General features: G+C 39.1%; 1 protein-coding gene across 19 annotated transcripts in view; it reads right to left on the bottom strand.

Moving 5' to 3' along the window:
• The window catches only part of LOC138737104 (disabled homolog 2-interacting protein-like), a 592,760-nt gene that overhangs the window by 88,176 nt on the left and 477,367 nt on the right, over positions 1-27,217 (bottom strand). For all 19 annotated transcript variants that reach the window (XM_069887658.1, XM_069887625.1, XM_069887641.1 and 16 more), the window contains one exon: positions 24,203-24,757. In XM_069887658.1, coding sequence (XP_069743759.1) covers positions 24,203-24,757 — 555 coding nt within the window. The remainder of the gene's footprint in view (positions 1-24,202; positions 24,758-27,217) is intronic.

The raw sequence follows: 27,217 nt of genomic DNA, 5'->3' as shown, positions 1-27,217 counted from the left end.
GCTTTTATCAGTTCTCAAGCAGGGCCCTTGCTACTTTATGAGCTCCATTTTTCATTCTTTCTAATAGATCCAAAATTTGGTTAGTCTTCCTTCCATCTTCAGACAAATATTTATCTTATTTAATATCACCCTATTTTCTTTTATTAAATTTAAAAAAAATTTTCACACTATGAACCATATTAACCAAAATTCACAGAAACATTTCCCTCTTGAATATACAGTGTCATTTTCTCCCCTTTTTCCCCTCCCTACCCACTAAACGTTCAACATATACAATACAATAAACCCATTAAACAATGTCATCACACAATAAAAATAAACAAGAAAATTGTGTCATCTACTTTTACACTCTGGGTCAGTTCATTTCGTCTTCTCATTCTGTCATTTTAGGTGGTGGAGGTCCACAGTAGGACTTTTCTGTTGTGTTCCATGTACGGTTCCCAAATTTGTTCGAATACTGTGATGTTATTTTTTTAAATTATATGTTACTTTTTCCAATGGAATACATTTATTCATTTCTATGTACAATTGCTGTACTCTCAGGCTCTCTTCTGATTTTCAGATATCACCCTATTCTTGACACACTTTTGAATGCAAGCTTTAGCAACTCATTCTTAAGATTCTAGGTTTAAAATCTTAACACAGATTGGTTCTAGATTAGTCAGTGACCTCACCCTAAATACTTGCTTTTCCTCTCATAATGGGTTAAACTCCTCTCCCAATTCCCTGAAAACCAGCATTAATAGCTCCTTTTTCAGCTCCTGGTCACTTTCTACAATCAAAAATATTTCTCTTCCAGAGTACTACCTCGATTTTCCAAGATGTCTGTTCTCTATTAATGTATCAGTTGTCTCACCTGAAAGGCTAAGAAGGGAAGAGAAACTAAGGCAAGGGTCATCAGTAGAGGGATCTATGCTGCAGAATTTGGCAGGCTCATCCTGAAGCCAGCTTCATTTTCTTTGTAATGATTTATATGAATGACTTGCACCTTTTGCAAGCTGCACACGTAAATGGATTTGACATAGGTGCTGTCAAACATACAGTGTATATTTAATAACACAAGTAGGCTTAGTTGGCAGCATCCCCGCTCAAGCATTTCACATGCATGGAAGATCTGGAACTAAACTAGCAAATTAGATTAAATCCTCTGCATGCCACACCAGAGTATTGCACACCACAAGCCAGCATTTGTTACAGGTCAGATCCAAGAAAAGTTGCTTTTAATTATTTTTAAACATGAAAACAGAATCACATTTTAACTTAACTAACCTAACTTAATCCCCTTCTCATTCTAAGCGCACGTGTGTGTAAGTTCAGAAAAGTTCTTTGGTTCATAGTCCAATCTCACTTCTCATTCCTCCAAGTTCACTGCTTGAAGCAATTCTTATACTGTGCACAGATTTTAACATTTATAAAGTTCACCAGGCTTTGTGCTTGAAAGGTAAATGGTTACTGCTCAGGAAGGTTCTCGTCAGTTTTCAGAGAGAGATTTGTTGTTCCTTTTTAATTACCCACTTCAGGTGATCTCCAGATGATAACCTCTTTCTTTCAGGTCACCACAGAGTTTCTTTTTGTTTCACTTATTCCAAGTGAAACATTAGACAGCCAGTCCTCTCCTCTTGCATGAACCACAAGGGCTTTGACCAAGCCATCTTTCAAATGGGGCTTTCCACAAGCTTGTCAGCTTGTCCTGTTCTAGTTCCAGCAGCTGTGTGCTGGCTGTAACACTGTAGAATGATCTCTGTCTCTCTCTCTTAGAGAGAAAGACTGTTTGACTCTCTGCTTGCAAAACCACATGACCCTCTTAGAACAGCAAGCTCTACTCCAGACAAGATCTTTCATCTGTTGCCTTTTGTAAACAACAATCCGTTAATGAAGTCTCTTGAGCACTCTACAAAAGCTCTTCCAAAAGCTGTGGAGCCAATATGTCTAGCATTAGCAGAGCTCCAGTATTTCAAATAAGATCTGTTTTAAAGTGTTTGTATGTAACCTACTCTAACAAACCTTTCCAAATTTATCTTCCCAAAACATATCTATATACTCTGTCACAATATCCACTGTATTTAGAAATAACCATGCAATAAGCAGCAATAATTTTGTATTACTGAACTGCATACAACTTATAATATGGTAAATTAATTATATTGTGAAATTACTTAATTTTTGTGACAACATTGACTGGTGCCTGATTAAAAACCTTTGCAGAGAAAGAGATCTAGCAAAAAATTGAAGTTTCAGGTTGTAATATTAAAGTAAGCATACGAGTCTAAAGAGTCTGCTCACCTTTGAGTCAAGCATTTTGCAGTAGAAATGGCCAACTGCATCTTCACACATCTATTATAAAGACTGCACATAATTGATGTATAGTTTTGAAAGTTAATAAATATTAATATAATTCTTTATTTTCTTAAAATAAAACATTTGAAAATGCATCTATCTTTGTTTAAAATGTTATATGATTGCGACAAAACCAATTAACATTTGATCTGGTAAGGTGAGCAATACTTTAACCTCTTGGTTTCATTGAGTTCTTAACTTTCAAGTTCTGCAGACATACCAACTCTTCCTTAATTAGCACTGACTTATTCTCATTTTACACTTGTTTGTAAAGGCACTCATTATTGCACATGCATATTGCCAGCTCCTCCTCATTACTAAGAGCTCGCAGCCTGTCTTTCCTCAAAAAATTGATTCCACTTAATAGTTGCTTGACTAGATGAACATTATGGATGAACAGCATATTTTTAATAGCACTTTTAATAAATAGCTACAGGGGCAAAAAAGGAACTGCTCATTTGATATTCATATCAAATTGTTCCTTCCATAATATCCCAAACCAGAGTGGAAGAGGTACACCATGAAGATGAATAATGTTTAATGAAGTTATGGAACCAGAGCATTTCATGACATTTTGCAGGACACTGTGAACTGCACAGAGAGGAAATATGATAACCTATAATTAAATGTTTCATAAGGTTAGGTAGTAGCATAATTAAATCTTTCATTTAGCATCTCACAACTGCTAATTGGGTCTTTTGTCAATAGGTCAATCAAAACCCAGCAAATTAAATATATTTACTGAGCTTTGAAATGAATGAAGACGACCTAATTATTATTGATTAAGTACAGTAAAATCCCCATTCAATTAACCAGAAACTAAAAACAACTGACAAAAAAATTGAGGAAATAAATGAATGAAAAAACATTAAAAAAAAAGAATGGGCGGATGAGCCCTGTGTGGGAGTGCTGAGACTTTGTTGCACACACACAAGTTTGCCCCTGAACTACCGATACCCCTCAATGAGTGTGAATTCTTTTTGCTGTGGCCATTTGCGTGAAGGTAAGCCGGGTTGTTAGCATGATGAAGAAGCGCCGAGGGCTGACCAGAACACTTGTGTGGAGGTGAGACGATTGCGCCGAGGATTTGAATGGGACACTTGTGTGGAAGTGAATCCAGTCATCAGCGCGAGGAAGGTGTGCCTAGGTCCTGACAGGGACACTTACATGGAGGTGAGTCAAGTTTTCAGTGCAAGTAAGGTGTGTGCTGAGTGACTGACCGTGATGCTTGTGTGAAGGTGAGTCGAGTTGCACCAAGAGCTTGACCGGGACATTGGTGTGTGATGGTGAGTCAGGTTGTCAGCATGAGGAAGGTGCACTGAGGGCCTGGCCGAGACACTTGCATTGAGATGAGTCTGGTTGTGCCAAGGGTCTGACAGGGACACTGGCATGGACGTGAATCAGATTGCACCGAGGGCCTGATCGGGACACCAGGACGAAGAGTCGACCGATGATGTTCACTGCTGTGCCTACTTTCCCAAAGTGTCTCACTACCCCTGCCTAGTAAAAGTCTTTATTTTTATTAGTATTAGTAAGGAATTATCTGTAAACTTGGGGGAGGGCTTTAATTATCATGGTGGCATTTTTGGTGTAGCAGCTTGCGCCACACTGTTTTAGCGGCAGTGACTAGGGTTCAAATTTAAATTTAGCAAGTTACAGGAATTACTTGATTAAAGTAAACTTTACATAATTAAAGACGACAATACTGATAATTTTTCTCAAATTATTTTACATTTGTACTGCCTTTTGTCTTTTAAACTGTGTATTCTTAATTCAGGTGCATTAGTTAAGTATTGGAAGAGTGAGTCTCAGTCAAGTGGAAAATTTGCATATCCAACATCTGTGATCCCTGTTGGTGCTGGATAATGGGGATTTTACTGTGATAATACTTTCAAGTCAATGCTATGTTACACTAGGACAGTAACTCAAAGTTTTGGCCATTTCTGGCAGCCAATAAATAAAAATGGAAATAAATTATGAAAGAATGCAAAACCAATGCTCACAAATGCATTTCTGTAATCCACAATAAATCTTATGTAATTTTCAGGTGGAAACGGGAGATAAGCTGCAGGGACCCTGTTTCACACCTCACTCAAGTACAACTTAATCCCTGGTCAGAACTTGACTATTCTTAAAAATTGAATGAATTACCACAAATTGTAAATATAGAGAAACAAAAACAGATAATGCAAGAAACACGCAGCGGGTCATGCACCATCTGTGGAAGGAGGGAAAAAAAATGTTTAGGATCTGAAATCTTCCAGACCTGGGAAAGAGAGAAATTCATTAGTTTTAGTTGGAAAGATGCTAGGCCAGTGAGTGATGTGAAGAATAAAGGGGATATCTCTGCAACACTAAGTGGATTATAAAAGTGGATTATAAAAGTAACTGTTTCTCCTTCCATTGATGCTGCTTGGTCTGCTGAGTATTTCCAGTATTTTCTGTTTTGATTGCCAACATGTTTTTTTTAAATAAATTTTCTTGCAAAATGCAATCCTACATTGACTATTAATTGAAGAATTTTGCCTCAACTCAAGATGAAATGTTGTCTGCAGAAATTGAATGTCAATCCAATCAACTGCTTTGTAAGAACACAAGAGATGGGAGACTGACACATAGGTCCTCAGCACCAGCAATTGTTTCTACTATTCCTGAAGTTTATGGGAAATCTGATCTACACTAAATAGTCCCTCAGAGTCACATATGGTTTTTAAACTGCAATGCAGGAAAATCATGGAAATATTTAACATAATTACTGCCCATGTGGTCGTTCACACTGGGCGCCCTTTTTAGACTGCAAATACCTGTCCTGGTGGTTGGACTTGCAGTAGAGTGGATGATCATCAACAAATTTTTCCAGTATGATTTAAACTACAGGCTTCCTCCAAAAAGTTGTAAGGGACTTGCAGGATAAATCGTGGTGCAGGAAATGACTCAAAATTTCTGCACATTCCCCTTTAGACTGCCTGTGTTGTGGAAAAATTCCTAGATTGTGCTATTACACGTCTGCAGTCTAAAAACCATAACAGATACACAAAGAATAACACAATCCCCAAAAAGAAATATGAGACCAAGAACCTTTTATTCTTGCCTTCCAAATTGCTTCACAGCATCAACCCTATAACAATCGTTTGAAGTGTTATATGCACTTTAAAGTACACTTGAATGATAATGTGGAAGCATGAAAATTAGGCAACCTGTCATTACATTTACCATTCACAAGGTTATTTTCTTAATACTTCTTCACATTCTGCTCCAACGAATCAAGTTTAGTCTAATGGTGACAAATTCTATCCAATCTCTATGAAAAAGAAACCCACAGCTTTTTGTACAAGTTATTTTTCTCTTGCTCTCTGCTCCAAATCTCTGCATTTAATTTGCATCTCAGGGCAGTGAGCTTATTCAGTCACTGGCACAGTAAGAAGCCTTAGCTTCCATTTCTGGATTTTGCTAAATTAGCTCATCTTGGTAAAGATCACATCTCATCTCTGAAACATATGATATCTAGAGATGCAATGAATCTATTAACAAATAGCCAGCCAACTGGTTAAATTGATTAAATCTCACTCATGAACACCAGCCATCTGGTGCAGAATTTTTGTGACATAATTTACACTTTTAAATTTTACCATATTTTGTTAAATACAAAACATAAAAGAATTCAATGAAAAATCTGGATGAAGAACAGCAATGAGAAAGGGCTAGAATGTCATAATGCTACTCCTATTGAAGCAAGGCCACTCTTTTCATGAACTCTGTACAAATGGATTAATGACTGCTGCTAAAAGAAAAGCATGAGGTAAATTAACGATCTGTTCAGAAAATATGCAATTGTTTTTGTAGAAACATGAATGAACAAATTTAACTTTTTTTTGGATTATTTTATTTTCAAGACTCATGCAAATCCAAGCAATCAATATAGTACATTTTCCTTCTGCACAATACAATTCAGAGTCCAGCATTTTCCCCTCTCCCTTCCCCTATTCCCTCTCCTCTCTTCTCCCATAACTTATACAGACACACAATTACATAAGAAAAACAACATGCTACTGGACCCCAAGTATTAAATAAATAATAAAAAGTAGGGGATAAACAATGAAAATAAGAATTAAAATTAAAACACACATTGTCTGTGCCATGCCCTCTAATTCACTTTCTCCTTTATATACCTAGTGGGATGGTTTTTGTTCCCCCCTCATTACTCAAAGCTAAAGCTAAAGGCTCATAAGGTGGGGGGGGGGGGGGGGGGGGGGAAGGCGGTGATGGACATGTGCTTCAGATACGGCTGCCACACTTCAACAAATGTGCCATACTTCTTCCTTAAGTTATATGTAATCTTCTGCAGGGGGAAGAAACCCTGCATTTCTGCATTCTAACATTTAATACTAAACTGAGAGTTGGACTTCCACGCAACCACAATACACTTCCTGGCTACTGACAAGGCGACTTTCACAAACTGAATTTGGTGTTTGGACATTCAAAACTGTATTTCCCCAGTGTCCCCTGGAAGGTTCAACTCTGGATCCTGTGGAAAATCCACTTTTATAATATTTTTCAGAATGTCCCCCAGGTCCCCCTGGCTCCTGCTTCACTGTTGGCATCCTCACTCCTCACAGCCTAAGTTGCAGGCACGGTGCTGCCTGATTCACCACTCGGTGCGGGGTCAAAGTCGCGATCTTCCACCACTTCCTCGGTCTCCTGAGCCCCTGGGGCCCTGACTTGCATTTAGCCATCACTAACCTCCCTTTTGCCATCAGCACTCTCACTGCCAATGCAGCTCCCCTCTCATCTATTGCCACAGCCTTGCTTCATTCCAAGGGGTTGCAGGCGCTGCCTCCTCCAGCCACAAACCTCAGGCTTCGACCCAAAGCACTGACAACGACTCCACCTCCACGATATCTGCATCGATTCCTGGAACTGCCGTTGAATGGGTCCCGCTGCCTCCTGACCCCGCAGGTCCTCTAGGTAGGCTATTGCCTCTGTCATTTCCTTCACCATGAGGCCAGCTCTCTTGGTGTTTGTTGGACGTTTGGGCCATTTTTTTTTTCTTATGAAGCTAATTCTTCTATCACACACTTTTTTTCTTACCTTCCTACTATTTTACCAGTTTTTTTCTACACTTTTACTTTCATTCGTGCTGGAGCTTTGAGGAACCCTATTACCCCCTCCACTGCATCATGTGATCCCCCACAAATTTAACTTTTTAAGCATCTATTTGTGGCTTGTTTGTTAACTTTTAGTGAGCATTGTACATCTGTAATGTAGATTGTGGAGGGTCATGTGACTTCTCCACCTGATGGGAATGTGGATTGTGGAGGGTCACGAGACCTTTCTGTCCAGAACCTAGTTGAAATGCCATCACCTGTCAATCAAGATTGGATCCTGCCCACCCATTAGTGCATATCTAAACATTGGTCCCTTTAAATCACTTACTGATTATCTGGGCTGCACTCTTCAGCTTTAAAAGCCCACCATGTGCAGTAGCTCATCCTCTTTGCACCTTATATCTTGTCTACGAATGCTGCTCTACACCAGGTCATTGCTGGAGGTGTCATTGATAAGGTGTGCACTACACTTAGAAATGGACTGTAGTATTGTGTGGGAATACTTAGCATTGAACATACACGGAACAGGGAACCAGGAGTCTGTGTTTAAGACCCCATCTAGTAAGAGTGTGCGAGTTTCCAAATATTACGACACGTGTGAAACAGAGAGAGAGAGAGGGAAAGAGAAAAAAAGGTGGTCACTGGTAATGGAGATTGTTGTAACCAATGTGAATGCTTATATTGTTTTGGTACCAAGTGTTGTTTTGTGTCTTCCCTGTTACCACTTCCATTTGTGATTTAAAACACGATTCGTTCCCTCAATTGGGTTGAAAATAAATGAATGAGTTTTCCTCATGCAATGAAGAAATGCAATAAAGATCATCCTTTGTTTGTTCAGCCTGTGTCTGGACTAGTTTGTGAACCCACCTAAACGTGATTTGATCACACAAAACCGTGTCAGTCTGATAATTATCAAGTACACATGATTTAAATTTACACTTGCTGTTTATTTTCTAAAGACCGTGAACATTTATAATGGGGGAAAGTAACAGAAGTATTTGAAATGTCAAGTATGTAATCAAAAATAATGGACAGTCTGTTACAGAAAAAAAAGGGAGCTGCAGAGGCTGTTTTTGCCAAGGACAAAAGCTGCAAGTACTAATTGCTGATCTGTGCAGAGAAATGCAGAGAAAAGGGATCTGTTACCAGCATCCCAGCTCACCATGGTAGTCATTCAGCAAGTGAGGGAGTAGCTAGAAAGAAATACATTGTAAAGTTCATGTCAATAACCTTTCATCTGAACTGGATTGTTTGATGAAAGGTCACAAGCCTGAAATAGGCGACACAATGCTGCAGCTACTGTACAGTTCCAGGACAAGACTTGATCTTGTGCCTGTGCTTTTGTTTCCTCCCACATCCTAACGTTGTCTGAGCATGTCACTGTTCCTAAGTGCAGCTAAATGGCAAAAAGGATAAAAGATGGGTTTATGGATAAGTGCAAAAGAATACATAACAGGGCTGCAAGGAGAGAAGAAAGGAGGAAATGGGCTGTAAGGATTGATCTACTGGCAGCTAGCAAGGATCAAATGGCCTCCTTCTTTCTCATTATAAGTAACATTGATTCTGATTTTCTCCTGAAGAATCCTGTCTGAGTGTTGATTTTTATATCAAATTTCCAGTATTGGCAGTTAATTTTTGCAACACCAAGGTGATCACATAATTTTCTTCAAAACATTTTCAAAATGTTCTAACGTTTGTAACCATAGAGCATATGCTATGAAGGTGGCTTTAAATTGCTCATATTTTTGATAACCCTTGCACAGGCATTTAATCAAAATTCCACAGGAACTGACAATATTTTGTGATTTAAAACACGATACGTTCCCTCAATTGGGTTGAAAATAAATGAATGAGTTTTCCTCATGCAATGAAGAAATGCAAGAATCAAACAGTTTTTGCATTTGAACTAATAACAGTTGCAATGTGGAGCAGCAGCATTAAAAAGGAGGATTTCCAACAGTGTTTGTGTTTGAAGTGAACTATTTACTTAGTCTTTTCTACCACCACCAAGAGCTGCGACTGACTTCTTGGCTGGTGTTGTAGCTCCAATAAAAATATATCTCCATATTCTTCTTCCTTGGCCTACAATGCTCCATTAACCTTCAAACAAAATAACTTGCATTAGGTTGTGGAGGAGCAGAATGCAGTTGCCATAATGAGGACATATGCCTCATCTAATTGTCCCGAGTGTTTGGCAATAGTGTAAAAAAAGGTCCAGATAATTTGTTGTTGCAGAGGCTAAGGGCTTTCTCATAGACTAATGCAGAGATTCAAATGATCACATTCATCACATAACACCTCTCCAGCCTCTTAATACAAAAGTTCCTGAGATTGAAAGATATGGTTATTGATTCTGAAATAGGCAGTACAGCTCTCAATTAATTGCTCCAAGTTAAGAACCCTCGCAACTTTAAAAGAGCTAAACATTTCCTTTTGTAGAACTGATACAAGAAAATGGACATGACATTTTTGATAAGATTTTCTGACATAAAAATAGCTGTTTCACAATCCACATATGATTAATATAATTAAGAATTTCTTCCGGTCCCATCCATAAAATTACGTTTTTATTAATTCCACCTGAATCATGTAACCTGTTACTACCACTGCATATTATGTTCAAAGGTCACCTTGTTGAGAGTCTGGTTTAAACTGGTAAATTTAATAATAAAATTCCTAGTTCACACCCATAAATAAAAATTGTGCCAATAAGGCAAATAGCGCAGGTGTGTTATCATAAGAAATCAGATATTTTGGCGCTGGACATTTTGGTGATTAAAAAAAACAAGATTTTGGTAGCCCTTTGGACATTTTGGCATTGACAGATTGGCTGCGGATATTTTGGCGCTTGCATTTAGCCACAGACATGCCATTTAATTTATTATATTTTAAATTAAATAATCTAAACATAGAATTAATCATTTATTATAATTTTAATTAAATGTAATGGAATAACATCTACACACTCCCCTCACCCACAGTGATATCTCCACTCTGCCATCATCCCGTGGTGACATCTCTGTACTCCCCTCTTTCCAACGTAACATCTCTGCTCTCCCTTCTCCCCGCGGCAACACGTCCGCACTCCCCCCCCTCCCTGCAGTCACATCTCCATGCGCCCCTCTCCCCGCAGCAACATATTTGCGCTCCCCTCTCGCTGCGGTGACATCTCCACTCTCCCCTCTCCCTACGACGACATCTCCACTCTCCCCTCTCGCTGAGGTGACATCTCCACTCTCCCCTCTCACTGCGGTGACATCTCCACTCTCCCCTCTGTCACATCTCCGCACTCCCCTCTCCCCACGGTCACATCTCCACTCTCCACTCTTGCTGCGGTGACATCTCCAGTCTTCCCTCTCCATCCGGTGACATCTCCACTCTCCCTCCGGTGACATCTCCACTCTCCCCTATCCCTGCGGCGACATCTCCACTTTCCCCCTTGCTGCAGTGACATCTCCACTCTCCCCTCTCGCTGCGGTGACATCTCCACTCTCTCCTCTCCCCGCAGTCACATCTCCGTGCTCCCCTCTCCCTGTGGTCATATCTCCTTGCTCCTCTCTCCCCGTGGCAACATGTTCCCGCTCCCCTTGGTGACATCTCCGCACTCCCTTCTCTCTGCGGTAACATCTCCGCACCCCTCTCACCCCACAGTGAAATCCACCTAACTGTTAGAGCCAAAATGTCCAGTACTGTACTGTGGGTAGAAAAATGTCCTATATCCTATATCATCAGGGATTGGAGACAACTGGACACAAGATTGAGTGAATGGGATGTTCTGAACACAAATAATAAAAGCAGCCATCCAAATGTCCGTCAATAAATTGTAAACTGTCACCAGCTTCATAAATAAATCATCAAGGACAGTTTAATCAATTCCACCCTGAAACAAATTTTTCTAAATCATATTTCTTTAGATAAAATTGAACAAAAGCTCATTAATGATGGAAAAAAGAATGGAAATATTAGTATTGTCTGCTGCTACTGTTAACGTCTGGTCTTAGATTATACACTTATTCCCTGACATCTTGTACATTCCAGACCAGCAAGCTGCTTGGATATAACTATGCAAATTAGATACAATATTCAAGCTTCCAAATGGCACTGAAATTGGTGGCTTGGTGGATAGTGAAGGCTAAAAGAGATGAATTTGGAAAGTTAAACCAGGGCAGGATGTAAACAGTTGTGGAACAAAGAGACATAGGGGTACAAAATACAAAGCTCTCTGAAAGTTTGCCTTCATCAGATGGGAGTACAGTAGCTGGGACATCATGCTACAAATATCAAAGATGTTGGTGAATTATTTTTGATGAGCTCTAGGAGGGATGAGATTCAATGGAAATGATTCATGAGAAGCTCACCAGAACTGGACCACTCACGTTATAAAGGAGAGATTGGATGGAGCAAAAATAGCTGAAGGGTAATTAAAAACAGTTTTTTGTTTAAGTAACCATTTGTCTTGGTGAACTTCTATTGCTGCTGGGTTTTGGGGTCCTCTGGACTTGTAACACAATGCATTCCAGGCATCCACCACTCTTTGTGTAAAAACCTACCTCTGACATCTCCCCTAAACATTCCTCCCCTCATCTTAAACTGCTATTGCTATGTCACTACAGGATAAAGGTGCTGGCTGTCCACCCTATCTGCACCCCTCATAATCTTGTGTATCTCCATAACAGTAAATCACCTTACCGTTCATCACTCCAAAGAGAAAAGCTGCAACCCTGGCAACATTGCCTCATAAGACGTTATCCAATCCAGGCAACATCCTGGTAAATCTCCTCTGCATTCTCAACAAAGCATCTGCATCCTTTCTGTAATGAGGCAACCAGAACTGACACAATATTCTAAGTGTGGTCCAACCAGAGATTTACAGAGCTGGAACATTAACTCAATCTCATGACCACCTTCTGCACTATCCACAACACCTTCAATCAACCTTTGTATCATCTGTAAACTTACTGACCCACCCCTCCAATTCTTCATCCAAGTCATTTATAAAAATCAGGGGTTCCAGAACAGATTCCTGCAGAACACCACTAATAACCGACTCCAAGGGAGAATATATCCCATCTACTGCCACCCTCTGCTTCCTGCAGACATGCTATGCAGCCAAAGTGTAGCCTCTGTATTTCTGTTCATGATGTCTTCTGGGGAGAGTAGTCATTGATACATCCACACCTGCTTCCTGAAGAGTATTTCTGATCTGTCAGCCAGACATTTGGGAATTGTTCTTCATTATGTTAAGAATTCTTCTGTCATCAGCAGTGGAGTCTTCCTTGAAATATCAATCCTTTTGTGATTACTGAGCTCACCAGAACACTCTTTCTTCTTAATGATGTTCCATACAGTTGATTTTGGTCATCCTAAGGTTTGGGCGATGTCTCTTACTGTTTTATTCTTGTTTATCAGCCTTAATGGCTTCTTTGACTTTCATTGCACAACTCTGGTCCTCGTGTTGAAAAATGGCAACTACAGACTCCAAAAGTGATCAAAAGCTTAAAACCAAGCCTAGATCTCTTCTACTTGTACCAATGAAGCAGTTAAACATACCTGAGTACTCACAAACACCTGTGAAGCCAAATGTCCCACACATTATGGTGCCTTGAAGTGGAGGAACGATGTATAAAAAAGTGCTGTAATTTCTACAAGGTCAAACCAAAATATGTACAAATAACCTTGGATAAAATATGGAATGTGCACTTTTACCACTTGCGAATTGCTTGATTACAAATTTCAAACTGTGCAGCACAGGGGCAAATAAAGGAAATAAATGTGTCGTTGTCCCAAACATTACGGAGTGCCTTGATAAAATTACACCTGGAATATTGTGAACAATTTTGGTCTCCTTCTCAAAAAAACAGATGTTCTTACCCTAAAAGTAACAAAGATTCACTAGACTCAGATTTGAGATATCAGGTTTGCTGCATGAGCAAAGATCAAATAGGTCAGGACTTATTCCCTCCCTACTGCTTAGAAAATGTGTGATGTGATCTTACTAAAACATAAAATTCTTGCAGGGTTTTCTTGATGGATGTATAATAATTATTTCCTTGATTGAGAAGTTTACAGTCAAGCAAATCTGAAGAATCAAATGGCCTATTCCTACTTTTGATTATTATTCACTATGTTTGGTGTCTACAGTCTTAGAAAAGGATGTGAAATATGCAAAAGCTAGGCTGAAATTGTATGTAAAGCAGTCAAACCATAAAAGGCAAAAGAAAATATCAGTATTTTAATTACAATGAGGGAAAGATGGGAAATGTCCTCCCTTGAAAATACACATGCATTTTTTTTTACGAGGGTTCAGCTTCACATCAGTCTAAATGCCAAAACTACAGATGACTTCATCCAGTATAATTGGAACAGTAGAAGGAAATAGTGTTAGAGATTTACATGTGCTGGAACAAAAACTTTGATGCAGTACACTGAGGTCTGGAATATAATGATCCACACTTTCAATAAGACTGTCAATAACAAGTATACTTGTTGCGTCAAAAGCAGAGATTGAGAAGTTGGATACTATTGTGCACTACTGAAAGGTAATTTTTAAAAAATATGTTACAAAGTACACATAGATAATACACAGAAGACTAAGGATAAACTATGAGGTAGTGGAAAAATATTCAAGGCTCTCAAGTGATTTTAGTTGACAAGAATGCAAAGGAAAAAGTACAGTACAGTTTTAATGAAGGTGAAACAATTGAGAAAACAGTGAAGTTAAAAAAAAAATCTGATAATTGATCTCAACATCAGAAGAAATCAAGAAAGATAGGAATTAAGTCATGGTTGGAATCACACTTTCACAAGGAGGCTCTCTGTACCACAGATGGATTGGAATCAGACGAAGAATTTGAATAAAACGTGATGGGGCAAGATGAGTGCAACAATATTATCAAGAAAGGTCAAGCACTGCAGAAGTTCTGTAACCCTGGCACTGCCTAGACATGAAAAACACAACTTCTAATTTAATGCAGGTATCTCCCCCTTTAATTAAATCTATTAGAATTGTGCATGTAATTATCTTACCATATAGTATTGAGTGATTCACTTAAATACTAGTTTTCCTCATACAGAATCTAATTCATTAACTTATTTTCCCCATTATAGTTTCAGTCAAAATAGCTCACTGCTCTGAAGATTTGTGTGTTTGCAGAAAATCAGATATAGATCCAATGGAAGGAAAGCAACTATGGTAATCACAACATTCATCAGATTAAAAAAAATAATTAGTGCAAAACAAGAAAAAGTGAGGTAGTATCCATAGGTTCATTTTCCATTCAGAAATTTGATGGCGGGGGGCGTGGCAAGATGGCGTGGAGGGCAGACGTGTAGTTCCACCTTTCCCCAGTTAGACTTCTAAATACCTGATTTTAAAAGTTGTAAAACTGGTTAAAAATAGTATTTATAAACTTTGGAACAGTGGAAGATTAATATGGCTACAAATGTGATGAAATCAAAAACTCAGTTACAAAACTTATAAAAGTGTTAAAGAATTGAGGCCCACCTACCAAGTTGAAGCCACGGAGTCGCTGACTGGAGTTCCCAAGCCTCAAAGGACCCCTGTGATCACGCATTCGCAAGATGGCGCCGGTTCTGTGATAAGCTTGGTTGGCCCTGACTCGTGCCCCCGTGAATCTGGGCCTGTGGGCGGATTGGCCGAGCAGAGACAGATACGCGAGCCCGCAACAGTGCCTGGTGGTCTGGGGGTGCGCAGTGTAGCATCGGAAGATGCACCTGCGCGGTCAATTACTCTTCCGGGCATGCGCAGTGCGTTGCGAGTTTGAGAGCTGTTGGAGAAGGTGTGGGCTGTGGGGCAACCCGAAAGACGACGGGGGTGGCGAGGTTGGCATGCTGTCAATGGGTATCCAGACCTGCAGCCGCACGGGAAGAGGACTTACTGTTTCAGAAGAGGACGGGAACCCAGCGTTATTGGAATTAACACAGGAAGAATATATGGAGGCTGGGATCAGAGAATATAGGCCTCAAGGGGAAGTGATGGAACCTGGATTGGATTCTGTGTTTACAATATTGGAAGGGATTGCTCATCAAATGGAAAACATGTCAATGCAGATGTCTACTCGGATAAACCAAGGATTTATGGAAGTGAAAACTAAAATGAACAGTATGTGTGAAGAGATGACTTCTATGAAGAAAGATATGACTGTATTTAAAAGTGATGTTAGTAGATGTATAAAAACAGTGGACACTGTACTGGATAATTTAAAAAAGATTGAAGAAGCCTTTTTTGAATGTAAGAACCAAGTGGAGCGTAATAGAGAAAAAATGGAAAAAGTGGAGGATCCTTTCATGGATTGGGGGATTCAGAAGAAGGAATTATTGAAGAAGATTGATTCATTAGAAAATCAAAGTTGAAGAAATAATGTAAAAATAGGTCTTCCAGAAGATATGGAAGGTTCAGATTCGGTAAAGTTTTTCAAGAAATGGATTCCTGAGGTACTGGGCAAGGAATTTTTTCCAGATGGTTTGGAGTTAGATCGGGCACATAGAGCACTGAGGAAAAAACCATTTCCAGGTCAACCACCAAGAGCAGATGTGAATTGCGGTGCAGATGGCACGGCAAAATCAGACTCCAATAATGGTTCAAAATAATAGTGTTTTTCTATGCTGATCTGAGTCAAGAAATTATTAGAAGGCGCTGAGAATTTAATTCAGCTAAGGAAGTATTGTGGCAAAAGGGATATAAATTTGCTTTTTGTTTTTCTGGCTGTATTAAAAGTTTTTTTACAGGAACTTTCAATCCCAATTTTTTGAAAATGACCATGATGCATTAATTTTTGCTAATTCATTGCCAGATTTGCAAGGAAATGGACGGCTGTCATTATTGTCACCTAAAAGGAGGGTAAATGGAAACAGAAATGGGAAAAATGGGAAACACGGAAAGAATGGAAAGAAAGTTGAATTGACGCAAAGTCTTCTTGATATTGAGGACCTGGAACAATCACTGGGATTGGAATCACTGGGTTGATTATATTTGATTAAGTACTTTGTGAAAGTTTGAACGGGGGGGGGGGGGGTGGGGGGGTGGATGACACTGAGACCTTTAGTCACCTGCCATTAGTGGGTTTTACCACACCCAGATTTTTAGGGAGCTACTACTTTTTAGTAGTTTGCTTGGGGATGGTATTTTTTTTTCTATTTCTTTGACTTCTTGGGATTTTTTAGGTGGGAGGGTTTAGAATATTAAGGGAATTGGAAAGGGGAGCAATATTTTATAGTAGTGTGATATATTATTAGATTGAATAAATGTCTAATTTGAACTTTGTAACTTTTAACGTCCAGGGTTTGAATAATCCAATTAAGCGTAAATGAGTTTTGGCTTAATGAGAATGAAAGTTGATATTGCCTTTTAGCAAGAAACACATTTGACTGAAAAAAAAACATTTGAAATTGAAGAGAGATTGGGTTGGTCATGTGTTTTCTTCTTCTTTTAATTCTAAGGCGAGGGATGTAGCAATTTCAATTCATAAGAAATTACCATTTGAATTGGAACCATTTGAAGGAAATGCTGGGAGGGTTCTGATGGTGACTTGTAAAATCTTTGCTGAATCATGGACTTTGTTAAATATTTACGCACCTAATGTAAATGATGAACGCTTCATGTCAGAGGCTTTTTTATTGTTAAATCAGGCCAATAATAATATTCTGGTTGGGGGAGATTTTAACTATGTTTTGGACCCTTTATTGGATAGATCTCCGAAAAATATAAGGAAATCAAAGGTGGCAGTACAAATAGGAGCTTTGATAAAAGATTTGAATTTGGTTGATGTTTGGAGAAGAGTAAATCCAACAGAGAAAGACTTTTCTTTTCATTCATCTAAATATGATTCATTTTCTAGAATAGATTTTTTTTGGTTTCGGCACATCTGCAAGGTAGAATACTAAAAGCAGAATATAAAAGTCAGGTTATATCAGATCATTCCATGTTGTTTTTCTCCTGTGTAAGTCCAGAGGTGGTACAATTGTCTTATAGATGGAGGTTTAATACAATGCTACTGAAGAAACCAGAGTTTATTATTTTTGTTAAAGAGCAGATTACTTTGTTTTTGGGTGAGAATGTTAATTCAGTACATAGTAATTTTGTACTGTGGGATGCTTTAAAAGCATATTTGCGAGGGCAAATTATTAGTTATACTACGAAAGTTAAAAAAAAAACAATATGTGGTGGAAAGTTTAACATTGGAGAAACAAATTATTGAATTGGAAAAGGAATTTCAAAAAGATGTTACAGAAGATAAAAAAAAGCTGCTTTAATGAAGTTGAAATTACATTATAATGCATTACACACTTATCAGTATGAGCACTGAATTTACTGATCTAAGCAATATTGTTATGAACTGGGTGAGAGAGCTCATAAGGTATTAGCATGGCAATTAAAAACGGAACAGACATCGCAAACTATTAATGCTGTTAAAAAGAATTCAACAGTTATCTATAAACCTCAGGAAATTAATGATCAGTTTTATTCATTTTATCAAAAATTATATACTTATGAGGGAAAGCAGGACGTTGGTTCTATTGAATCTTATTTATCCAAATTGAAATTACCTGTTTTGGGGGAGGAGGAGGTTAAAGAATTGGAAGCTCCATTTACGGATTTTGAGATTAAAAAAGCTATACAGGTGATGCCAAATAGGAAGTTGCCAGGGGATGATGGATTTTCAGCTGAATTCTATAAGGTATTTTATGAAGATTTATCCTCTGTATTTGGAGACATATTGCAGCAAATAACTGAGGATCAGTTGTTACCAGAATCTTGTTCAAGTGCTATAATTACGGTGATTCCAAAGAAAGATAGGGATACGTTGAAAGTATCTTTGTATAGGCCTATTTCTTTATTAAATGTAGGTTATAAAATTATAGTGAAAGTATTAGCAAATAGACTTGCTAAATACTTACCTCAGTTGATACACATAGATCAAACAGGCTTTATTAAAAATAGAAATGCGTTGGATAACATCCTTAGATTGATAACACTGGTCAATGCATTTAGACAACAACCCAACCACCCAATGGTGGTTGACCTGGATGTGGAAAAAGCTTTTGATAGGGTTGAGTGGAATTTTCCATTTAAGGTGTTAGAGAAGTTTAACTTTGGCCCTTATTTTATTGGTTGGGTTAAGGCTCTATGTACAAATCCAATTGCTAGGGTGGTGACAAATGGTCAAGTTTCTTTACCATTTAAATTGATGCGATCCACTCGGCAAGGTTGTCCATTATCACTAGCCTTGTTTGCATTGCCTTTCGAACCGTTAGCTCAGACAATATGACAGAATGATAAGATTAAAGGGATGAAAATTGCGGATGATGAATATAAGATTAATTTATTTGCAGATGATGTGTTGGTGTATTTGACAGAACCGGAGCAGTCTTTGAAATATTTACAAGATTGTTTATTGAAATTTGGAGAGTTATCGGGATATAAAGTAAATTGGGATAAGAGTGAAATATTGCCAGTTGGCGAAGGAGATTATTCAGAATATAAAAATATTATAAAATTAAAATGGTCAGATAGAATTAAATATTTGGGAGTAATGATAATGCAGATTATCAATCTTTATATAAATTAAACTATGTTCCTTATTAAAAAGGATTAAGATGGATTTGATTAAATGGAAAGATCTACTGTTAACATTAATTGGTTGAGTAAATTGCATTAAAATGAACATTTTTCTTCAAATCTAATATTTGTTTCTGTCGATACCATGTTGACTTCCAAAGGGTTTTTTCCAGGATTTGAATAGAGCGGTGCGGGAGTTTTTATGGAAGGGAAAATTAGCACCAGTAGCTTTGGATTAACTTGCATGGAAATATGCATTAGGTGGATTGCAGTTACCCCATTTTCAAAATTATTATGAAGCAGCTCATTTGAAATTTGTTAGTAGATTGATGGATGTAGACCAGTCTCCAAGTTGGGCAAAGGTGGAAATGGCTTGTATTTCTGAAGTTGAGGTATACCACTTTATATTTAAGTGGAATGTGAACTTATTAAGGGAATGTAATATGCCGTATTAAAACATTTGTTAAAGATATGGGTTAAAAGAAATATGGTTTTAGGATCGAAGGGTAAATTATCAATTCAAACCCCGTTATATCATAATCAGGTTATTCCTTTTTCAATATTCAATAATCATTTAAAGAGATGGAATTCTAGGGGTATAAAGATAGTTCAGGACTGTTTTGAAGAAGGACAGTTTCTTTCTTTTAATCAATTAAGGGAGAAATTTGATATATCTGTAAATTCCTTATTTATGTATTATCAGCTTAGAGCTTTGATAAAAGATAATTATGGTAAAGAACTGACTTTACCTATCTTGATGAAATTTGAATCTTTGATTTCCTCTATACCAAAGAAAGGTTATATTTCGGATATGTATTAAGTGTTACAAGAAAGTATAGATAAACCAGAATGGGAGAAATCTAGGACTAAATGGGAAAGTGATTTAACTTATATTTTTCCTGAAGATAATTGGGAGGCCATGTGTCATGATAGTGTAAAGTGACGAATGTACGATATGGAATGGTGAATTATAATTTTTTACATCAGTTATATTTATCCAGAGAAACTGAAAATATATGGGTTTAGAAATTAGGACTCTTGTTTTATATGTGGATTATTTACTGGAACTTTTTTACATGCTGTTTGGTCTTGTGTTAAAGCACAACCATTTTGGGAAGGAATTAGGCTGGTTTTGGAAAAATTATTTAAAATTAAATTACCATTAGACCCATCAATTTTTTTTGTTGGGCTATATGGTTTCTTTGAAGAGATTGGGGATGGATAAATTTCAAATTGCATTTGTACACTTAGTACTGTCTGTAACACGAAAATGTGCAGCTCGTACTTGGAAAGATAATGTGGAGATTAATATAGCATGCTGGCATAATGAGTTGAGAGCTTGTTTTATTATAGAAAAAATTACATGTAATTTGCATGATAATTATTCTTTTTTTTTATTAAAATGTGGTCTCCTTATTTGGAGTATATGAATTTAGAAATACTTTGAAATACTGTCTCTATTCTACGTTTTATTTTTATATTTGGCTCCCCTTAAGGGGGCTGGCTGAAGGGGTGGGAGGGTGGGTGGGGTTTTTTCCTATATACAAAAAATAGGTTTTTTTTTCTGTTATGTTTGATTGTAAGTTGTTTAAAATCTTTTAAACAAATTTTTCAAAATAAAAAAGAAATTTCATGGTGAAGGAAAGAAGTTGTTTTTGTATTGTGTAAGGTAAAAACATCATGAGATGGGACCGGAGAAGGAGTCACCCAGTACTAAGGAGTAACAGAATGCAGATGTGACCTTGTCCACTCAAGATAAGCTTTGCACTAACAAGAATGATGTGCAGCAGACTAACAGAGAAGGATAGCAACAGTTTATTCATTGGACAATGTAATGGTATGATAATTTACTAAGTACGTATCCTGAGGTATAAAAAAAACACCACTTGCTGATAACGGCAGAATGCGCCTTCTCCAACTAACACTGTTAGTTGCAAGTGTTACAATTCGGTAATAAAGAACAAAGAACCTTGATTTCGACTCAGTCTGGTGTCTGACTCACTCATTCATGAACAAAGCAGACCTAACAATTGTTGAGTGTGTGTCTTCAGACTCGTGTACCTCCCTTCCTGATGGTAGTAGTGGGAAGAGGGTATGGCCTGGGTGGTGAAGGTCCTTGAGGATAAAGGCTGCTTTCTTGAGACATTGCCTTTTGAAGATATCCTTCATGGAGTGAAGACTAATGCCCATAATGGCACTGGCCAAGTTTACAACTGTCTGTAGTCTTTTCTTATCCTGTCCATTGGCACCTCCATACCAGAAAGTGATGCAATCCGTCAGAATACTTTCCACAGTGCACCTGTAGAAAATTGCAAGAGTCTTTGATGTACCGAATCTCCTCAAATTCCTAATAAAATATAGCTGCTGGCGTGCCTTGTTCATGCATTGAATTGCATTGACCTGATTGCCCCAGGAGATGTTGACACACAAGAATTTGAAGTTCTTTACTCTCTCCACTGCTGACCCCTCAATAAGGACTGGTTTGTGTTCTCCTTGTTTCCCCTTCCTGAAGTCCACAATCTGTTCCTTAGTTTTAATGAGCAGATCTCACTCCTGTACGCTTCCTCATTGCTGTCTGTGATTCTGCTGACAACTGTGGTGTCATTGGCAAATTTGTTGATGAAATTGAATTGTGCCTGGCCACACAGTCATGGGTATAGAGAGAGTAGAGCAGTGGGATAAGCACGTATCCTTGAAGTGCACCTGTGTTGATTGTCAGTGAGGAGATAGTGTTACTTCTGATAAGGAAGTCAAGGATCCAGTTGCAGAGGTATGCAGCAGTAAAGTATGCAAATTACTCTCCTTGTTCCAATATATGCTGAAACTAAACCCCTTAAATTGTGAATAATGGTTCCATTTCACTGTCCCTTCTCCATGTCCACCATTTGTGCAGAGATTTTACATAAAACTGTGTGATATTTACAGAACAGAAATTAGGCCCAACTAGTAAATGTAGTAGCTACAATGCTCTTCCAATCTTACATCATTAAACTCTGATTCTGACCCAATATTCTCACCAAGGGTTGCCTTACCACCATCTCTCTCACTCTAGGTAATGTTTCCAAACTGTCACACATTTATATGAGATTGGGTACAAGATATTTAAAGACCAAGATCTGGCACTAAACACATGGTCTATTTGGCAGCAGTGATCCATGTTCTCTTGGATACTGTCACTAGGAATGCTTAGAGTAGGCATATCATGGCAGTGGAAAGATATCACATAATATTTCCACAAAACCCTGCAAATTCACTGAATAAGAGAACCAATGTTAGAGACCAATTTCCCCACCACAGACAGCCCAGCAACCTTCAGTTACCTGGGCTGGGCAGGCCACAATCGCTCACATGTTTGACACCAGATTCCCAAAACCCACACATTCTTCTTGAAGATCTGTCACTTTATGAAATTATCAGAGAGAGATAAAACATTCAAGGGCATGCTCTCAGCTTCCTTGAAGAAATGCAACATCCTGCTGACTCCTGGGATTCTCTTGCCCATAATTACTCAAATTGTAGGAACAGTGCATGAGGGTACTGAGAAATTAGAATCCATGTGCCAGGAGCACACAGAAGTTTCTAGGAATGGTTTAAGGAGTACATCAGCTCACAAACTACCCAGCCTCCTGTCTAGTTGGGTATATATTTCTCCAGCTGTGGAAGAGCTTGCTGTTTCCACACTGGCCTCATCAATCACTAAATACAGGAGCCACTCATCCACGTTGCTGAGTGAATTCCTCAGAAACATTACACTGAATAAACAAGAGCTTCTTCCAACTAAATAGTGGGAATGTGAAAATCATTGTTTTCAGTCCCTGTCAAAGGTTCTGTTCCTCAGGATTCAACTTCATCCCTTTCTGGCAACAATCTGAATCAAAAATCAAACCAGATTTTTTTTCATTCTTGGTATCAGATATGACCATGTTTTGCTTCTCAATCTGAGCTATTAAGATTATACATTTTTCCTCTTTAATTTAACCTCAATCTGTCCAATCTGATCATCTGTTCCCGAAATCTCATGACGAAGATTCAATACAAGGATGGAAGGAGTTTCAAAGGATGTTTGGCATCTGGAATGATCTATTCACACATTTCTGTGAGTGAATTTAGACAAGACTTTCAGAATCACTCTAGTGTGGAATGGGCTCATGACAATTACTAGTGATCAAGGAGGACCATTCTCCAAAAACGCCCCACCTGGCTACCATCTTGAAAGAAGACTATTCCTGAGTAACTTCAAGGAGGCTTTGAGAACATGCTTGAATCATTTCTTCTGACACACCGCTGATCTCTTAGAGGGACAGAGCTCAGAGAAGTCTGCCTGTTTCTCTTGTCAGGGTTCAAATGTTGGACATCAAACAACATGGCCTTTCCATTGGTGCTGACTAAAATTAGAATCTCAATGCCAGGGACATTGGCCTGTGAATGGATCCTTATGTTCGTTCATTTATAATGCCAGCAGTTTGGGAGGATTTTGCAGAGATAGCTCTGTTGGCATTTCTGAATAATTTTGAAGTGCCGGCTGTATGTGATCAATATCTCAGAAATATACAAGAGGGTGAGGATCAATATTGACCAGTGGACATGCAGTCTGTGCCAAAACTGGAGTCTTGATCTTCAAAAACTTTTCCACAGATGGCCAAAGACTGTGTTAACTTTCAGAAGTCAGAGGCAAACTTGGTTATTGATTCATTGTCTGGTTCATCAAGAGGGGTCTCCTGAGCTCGGGAAAGAGATCCAGAGCCTTGGCGTAGATCTTTATCATCAAGGTTCAAAACAACACTTAGAATATAGTGCAACACATTTTTACGCACCGTGAACCCAGCAGCTACATTCTGAATGCACTCTTGATACAAGAGCTCATTGCCCTCACAACCACGAATATTTATGACCCCAATCATGTTTTAAGTGATGAGGGAAGCAGACTTAATAAGTAAATAGAATAACACTGACCTATAGAAAGACCTAAAGTTATGACAAAGCAGTACACTTTCACAAATGGTGGTTAGTCCCTATTGGAAGTTTCCATTTCATCCAATCTTTTCATTCAATCTGTGTGAAGCCTCTTTAGAAAAAAATCTAAATAGAGTCTCCATAATGTTTTTTTTTGATGAAGCAATATAGTATGTTTAGGTATGATATCAAATATTGAAAAAAGGATATTTGTAATTTTCGAGCTTACCTTAGCTTTCCCAGTGCTTTGCAGAATGTGCACTAATGCACAAGCCATCTCTTCCTTACACTTCACACTCAGCACAGGTTCCAACACTGTGCATATAAGCATATAGTTATTTGTAATGTACTCAGCAAACTCTTTGTAGAGCTCCATTGGAAGAATGCTCATGCTCTGGTAGCGAGATTTGATTCTAATCATTGGACCTGTTGATTTGCCCTTGCTAGGATTGGGCACACTCACAGGATACCATTTCTCCAAGAATTGTCGCCCTGTCACAGTTGCTATCGGAATATTCACCAAGCCCACGTAATTATTCTTATCTTTCTTTTTCTTCTTATCAGTCTCTTTATACAAGTGCACTGTAATATTTTTTACTGTGGGCAGGTTACTGAATTCAAAGTGCTCTCCCCAGAAAACATTGTCCGTTTTCAGCTTGCAGGTAGTCCGTGCATACAGCGTGTCATCAAGGCAAAGTTCACAGAAGTACTTTTTCTTAGCTTGCAGATCTTTCGCTTCAATAATCCACAACTTGAGCAAGTTCTCCACTCGTCTACTGTTATCCTGAAATGACACAGGAAAGGATGAGGTGCAGGATACCCGAAGGCCACAATTGTAATTTAGTTATTGTTAAGATCTCTATTTAAGACTGGAATAATTAGGAATTTGCATCAATCAACTCATCATACTTGAGATGATAATCAGTTTCATAACTTAAAAATAAATCCCACTTTTATTAACACAATTTGCTTCTGCATGATACTTTTGATTGCAAAAGAGAATGAACCATCCAGATCTTGATTAACTCTTCACCACCCATTCAAGACCCCTTCTCCTGCTTTAAACCTTCTTCCTCCTCCTGGATACCTTGTCCTGGCCATCTGCCCACTCTGGATCTTTTTAATTCCAACTGCCACCGAAACATCAACTCTCTCAACTTCACCACTCACCTCTTATACGCTAATTTTACTTCTTTTGAATGCTCTGCCCTCCACTCTCTCTGCAACAATCCCAATCTCACCGTCAAACCTGCAGATAAGGGTGGTGCTGCTGTGGTCTGGCATATTGACCTCGACTTTGCTGAGGCCAGATGACAGCTCTCAGACACCTTCTCCTATCTACCCATCCACAGGACCCCACCAGTGCTTGTCAGGCCATTGTCTCCATAACCATCTCCAACCTCATCACCTCTGGTCACCTCCCTCCCACAGTTTCCAACCTCCGTGTCTCCCATCCCTGCACTGCTCATTTCTACCTTCTATCCAAGATACACAAACCAAACCATCTGGGTAAACCTACTGTTTCTGCTTGCTCTTGTCCCACTGAACTAGTTTCATCTTACCTTGACTCTATCTTTTTTCCCCGATCCAATCCCTCCCCACCTACATCTGTGATACCTCACATGTCCTCCATCTCTCAATGACTTCAGATTTCCCAAACTGGACTGCCTCATCTTCACGATGAATGTCCAATCCCTTTATACCTCCATCCCCCATACAGGTCTTAAAGCACTTTGCTTCTTTCTGGACCAGAGACCTAACCAGTCACGCTCTACCACCATCCTGTTCCACCTGGCAGAACTTGTCCTCACTTTAAATAATTTCTCCTTTAACTTGTCTCACTTCCTCCAATTCAAAAGAGTAGCCTTGGATACCTGCATGGGTCCCAACTTTGCCTGATTGTTTGTGGACTTTGTGGAGCAATTCATGCTGCAATTAATGACACCTCAACTCTTCCTCTGTTATACTGATGACTACATCATGCACTCGCGATGAGTTTGTCAACTTTATTCATTTCGCAGCCAACTTTCACCCCAATCTCAAGCTTACCTTGTCCATCTCCCACAACACTCTCCCCTTCCTGAATCTCTCTGTCTCCATCTCGGGAGACAAGCTTTCCACCGACATACATTACAAACCCACTAACTCCCACCCCTACATTGACTACACTTCCTCACACCCTGTCCCCTGCAAGGATTCTATTCCCTTCTCTCAATTTCGCCATCTCCGCTGTACCTATTCCGAAGATGAGGTTTCCCAGTCCAAATCTTCTGAAATGTCTGCCTTCGTCCACAAACATGACTTCCCCTCCACCTCCATCAACTCAGCCCTCACCTGCACCTTTATTTCCCACTCATCTGCCCTGACCCCCTCTGCCCCCAGACACAACAACACAAAATCGCCTTTATCCTCGCCTACCACCCCACCAGCCTCCACATCCAACACATTATCCTCCGGAATTTCCGGCACTTACACCAGGATCCCACTTCCAGACACATCTTCCTCTCTTCTCTGCTATTTGCCTTCTATAGGAACCACTCCCTCCGTGACTCCCTCATGCACTCATCCCACCCCACCAATCGCACCCTCACCCCCGGCACCTCCTCCCTCACCACAATCTGGGGCCCCAAACAGGCTTTTCAAGTGAAGCAACACTTCACTTGTGTATCCACAGGACTGATTTACTAAATCCAGTACTCCCTTTGTGGCCTCTATATCGAAGAGACTGGCTGCAGACTGGGAGATCACTTTGCTGAGCACCTTTGCTCTGTTTGCACCAGTGACAGAGATCACCCAGTTCCGTATCACACTCCCATGTCTTTCCATGGCCTTATGCTTTATTTCACCAAGACCACCTGTAAATTGGAGGAACAACACCTGATTTTCTGTCTGGGCACTCTCCAGCCAGATGGCATTGATTTTTTGATAACCTGCTCTTTTCCCCCTCCCCTTTGCGCTCACCTCCCCCATTCCTTATCTATTTACCCAGCTGTCCCTCCTCCCCTTGCTTACACTATCATCTTCCTCCCTTCTCTACCTATTACTTCCTGTCTTTGTGACCATGTCTTCTCTCTCCCCCCTCTTTTATTCAGATGCCTGCCGACATTTTTCCATACCTTGATGAAGGGCTCAAGCCCAAAACATCGGTTATGTAGTTTTACCTTTGCTATGTAAGGGACACTGTTTGACCTGCTGAGTTTCTCCAGCATTGTGTTTTACCTTATCTTGTTAACTGACAAGTGAC

The sequence above is a fragment of the Narcine bancroftii genome, chromosome 1 (assembly GCF_036971445.1).
Source record: "Narcine bancroftii isolate sNarBan1 chromosome 1, sNarBan1.hap1, whole genome shotgun sequence".
Lineage (NCBI taxonomy): Eukaryota > Metazoa > Chordata > Chondrichthyes > Torpediniformes > Narcinidae > Narcine > Narcine bancroftii.
Note: the sequence above shows the minus strand (reverse complement) of the source record. Positions and strands in the feature narration are given on the sequence as shown.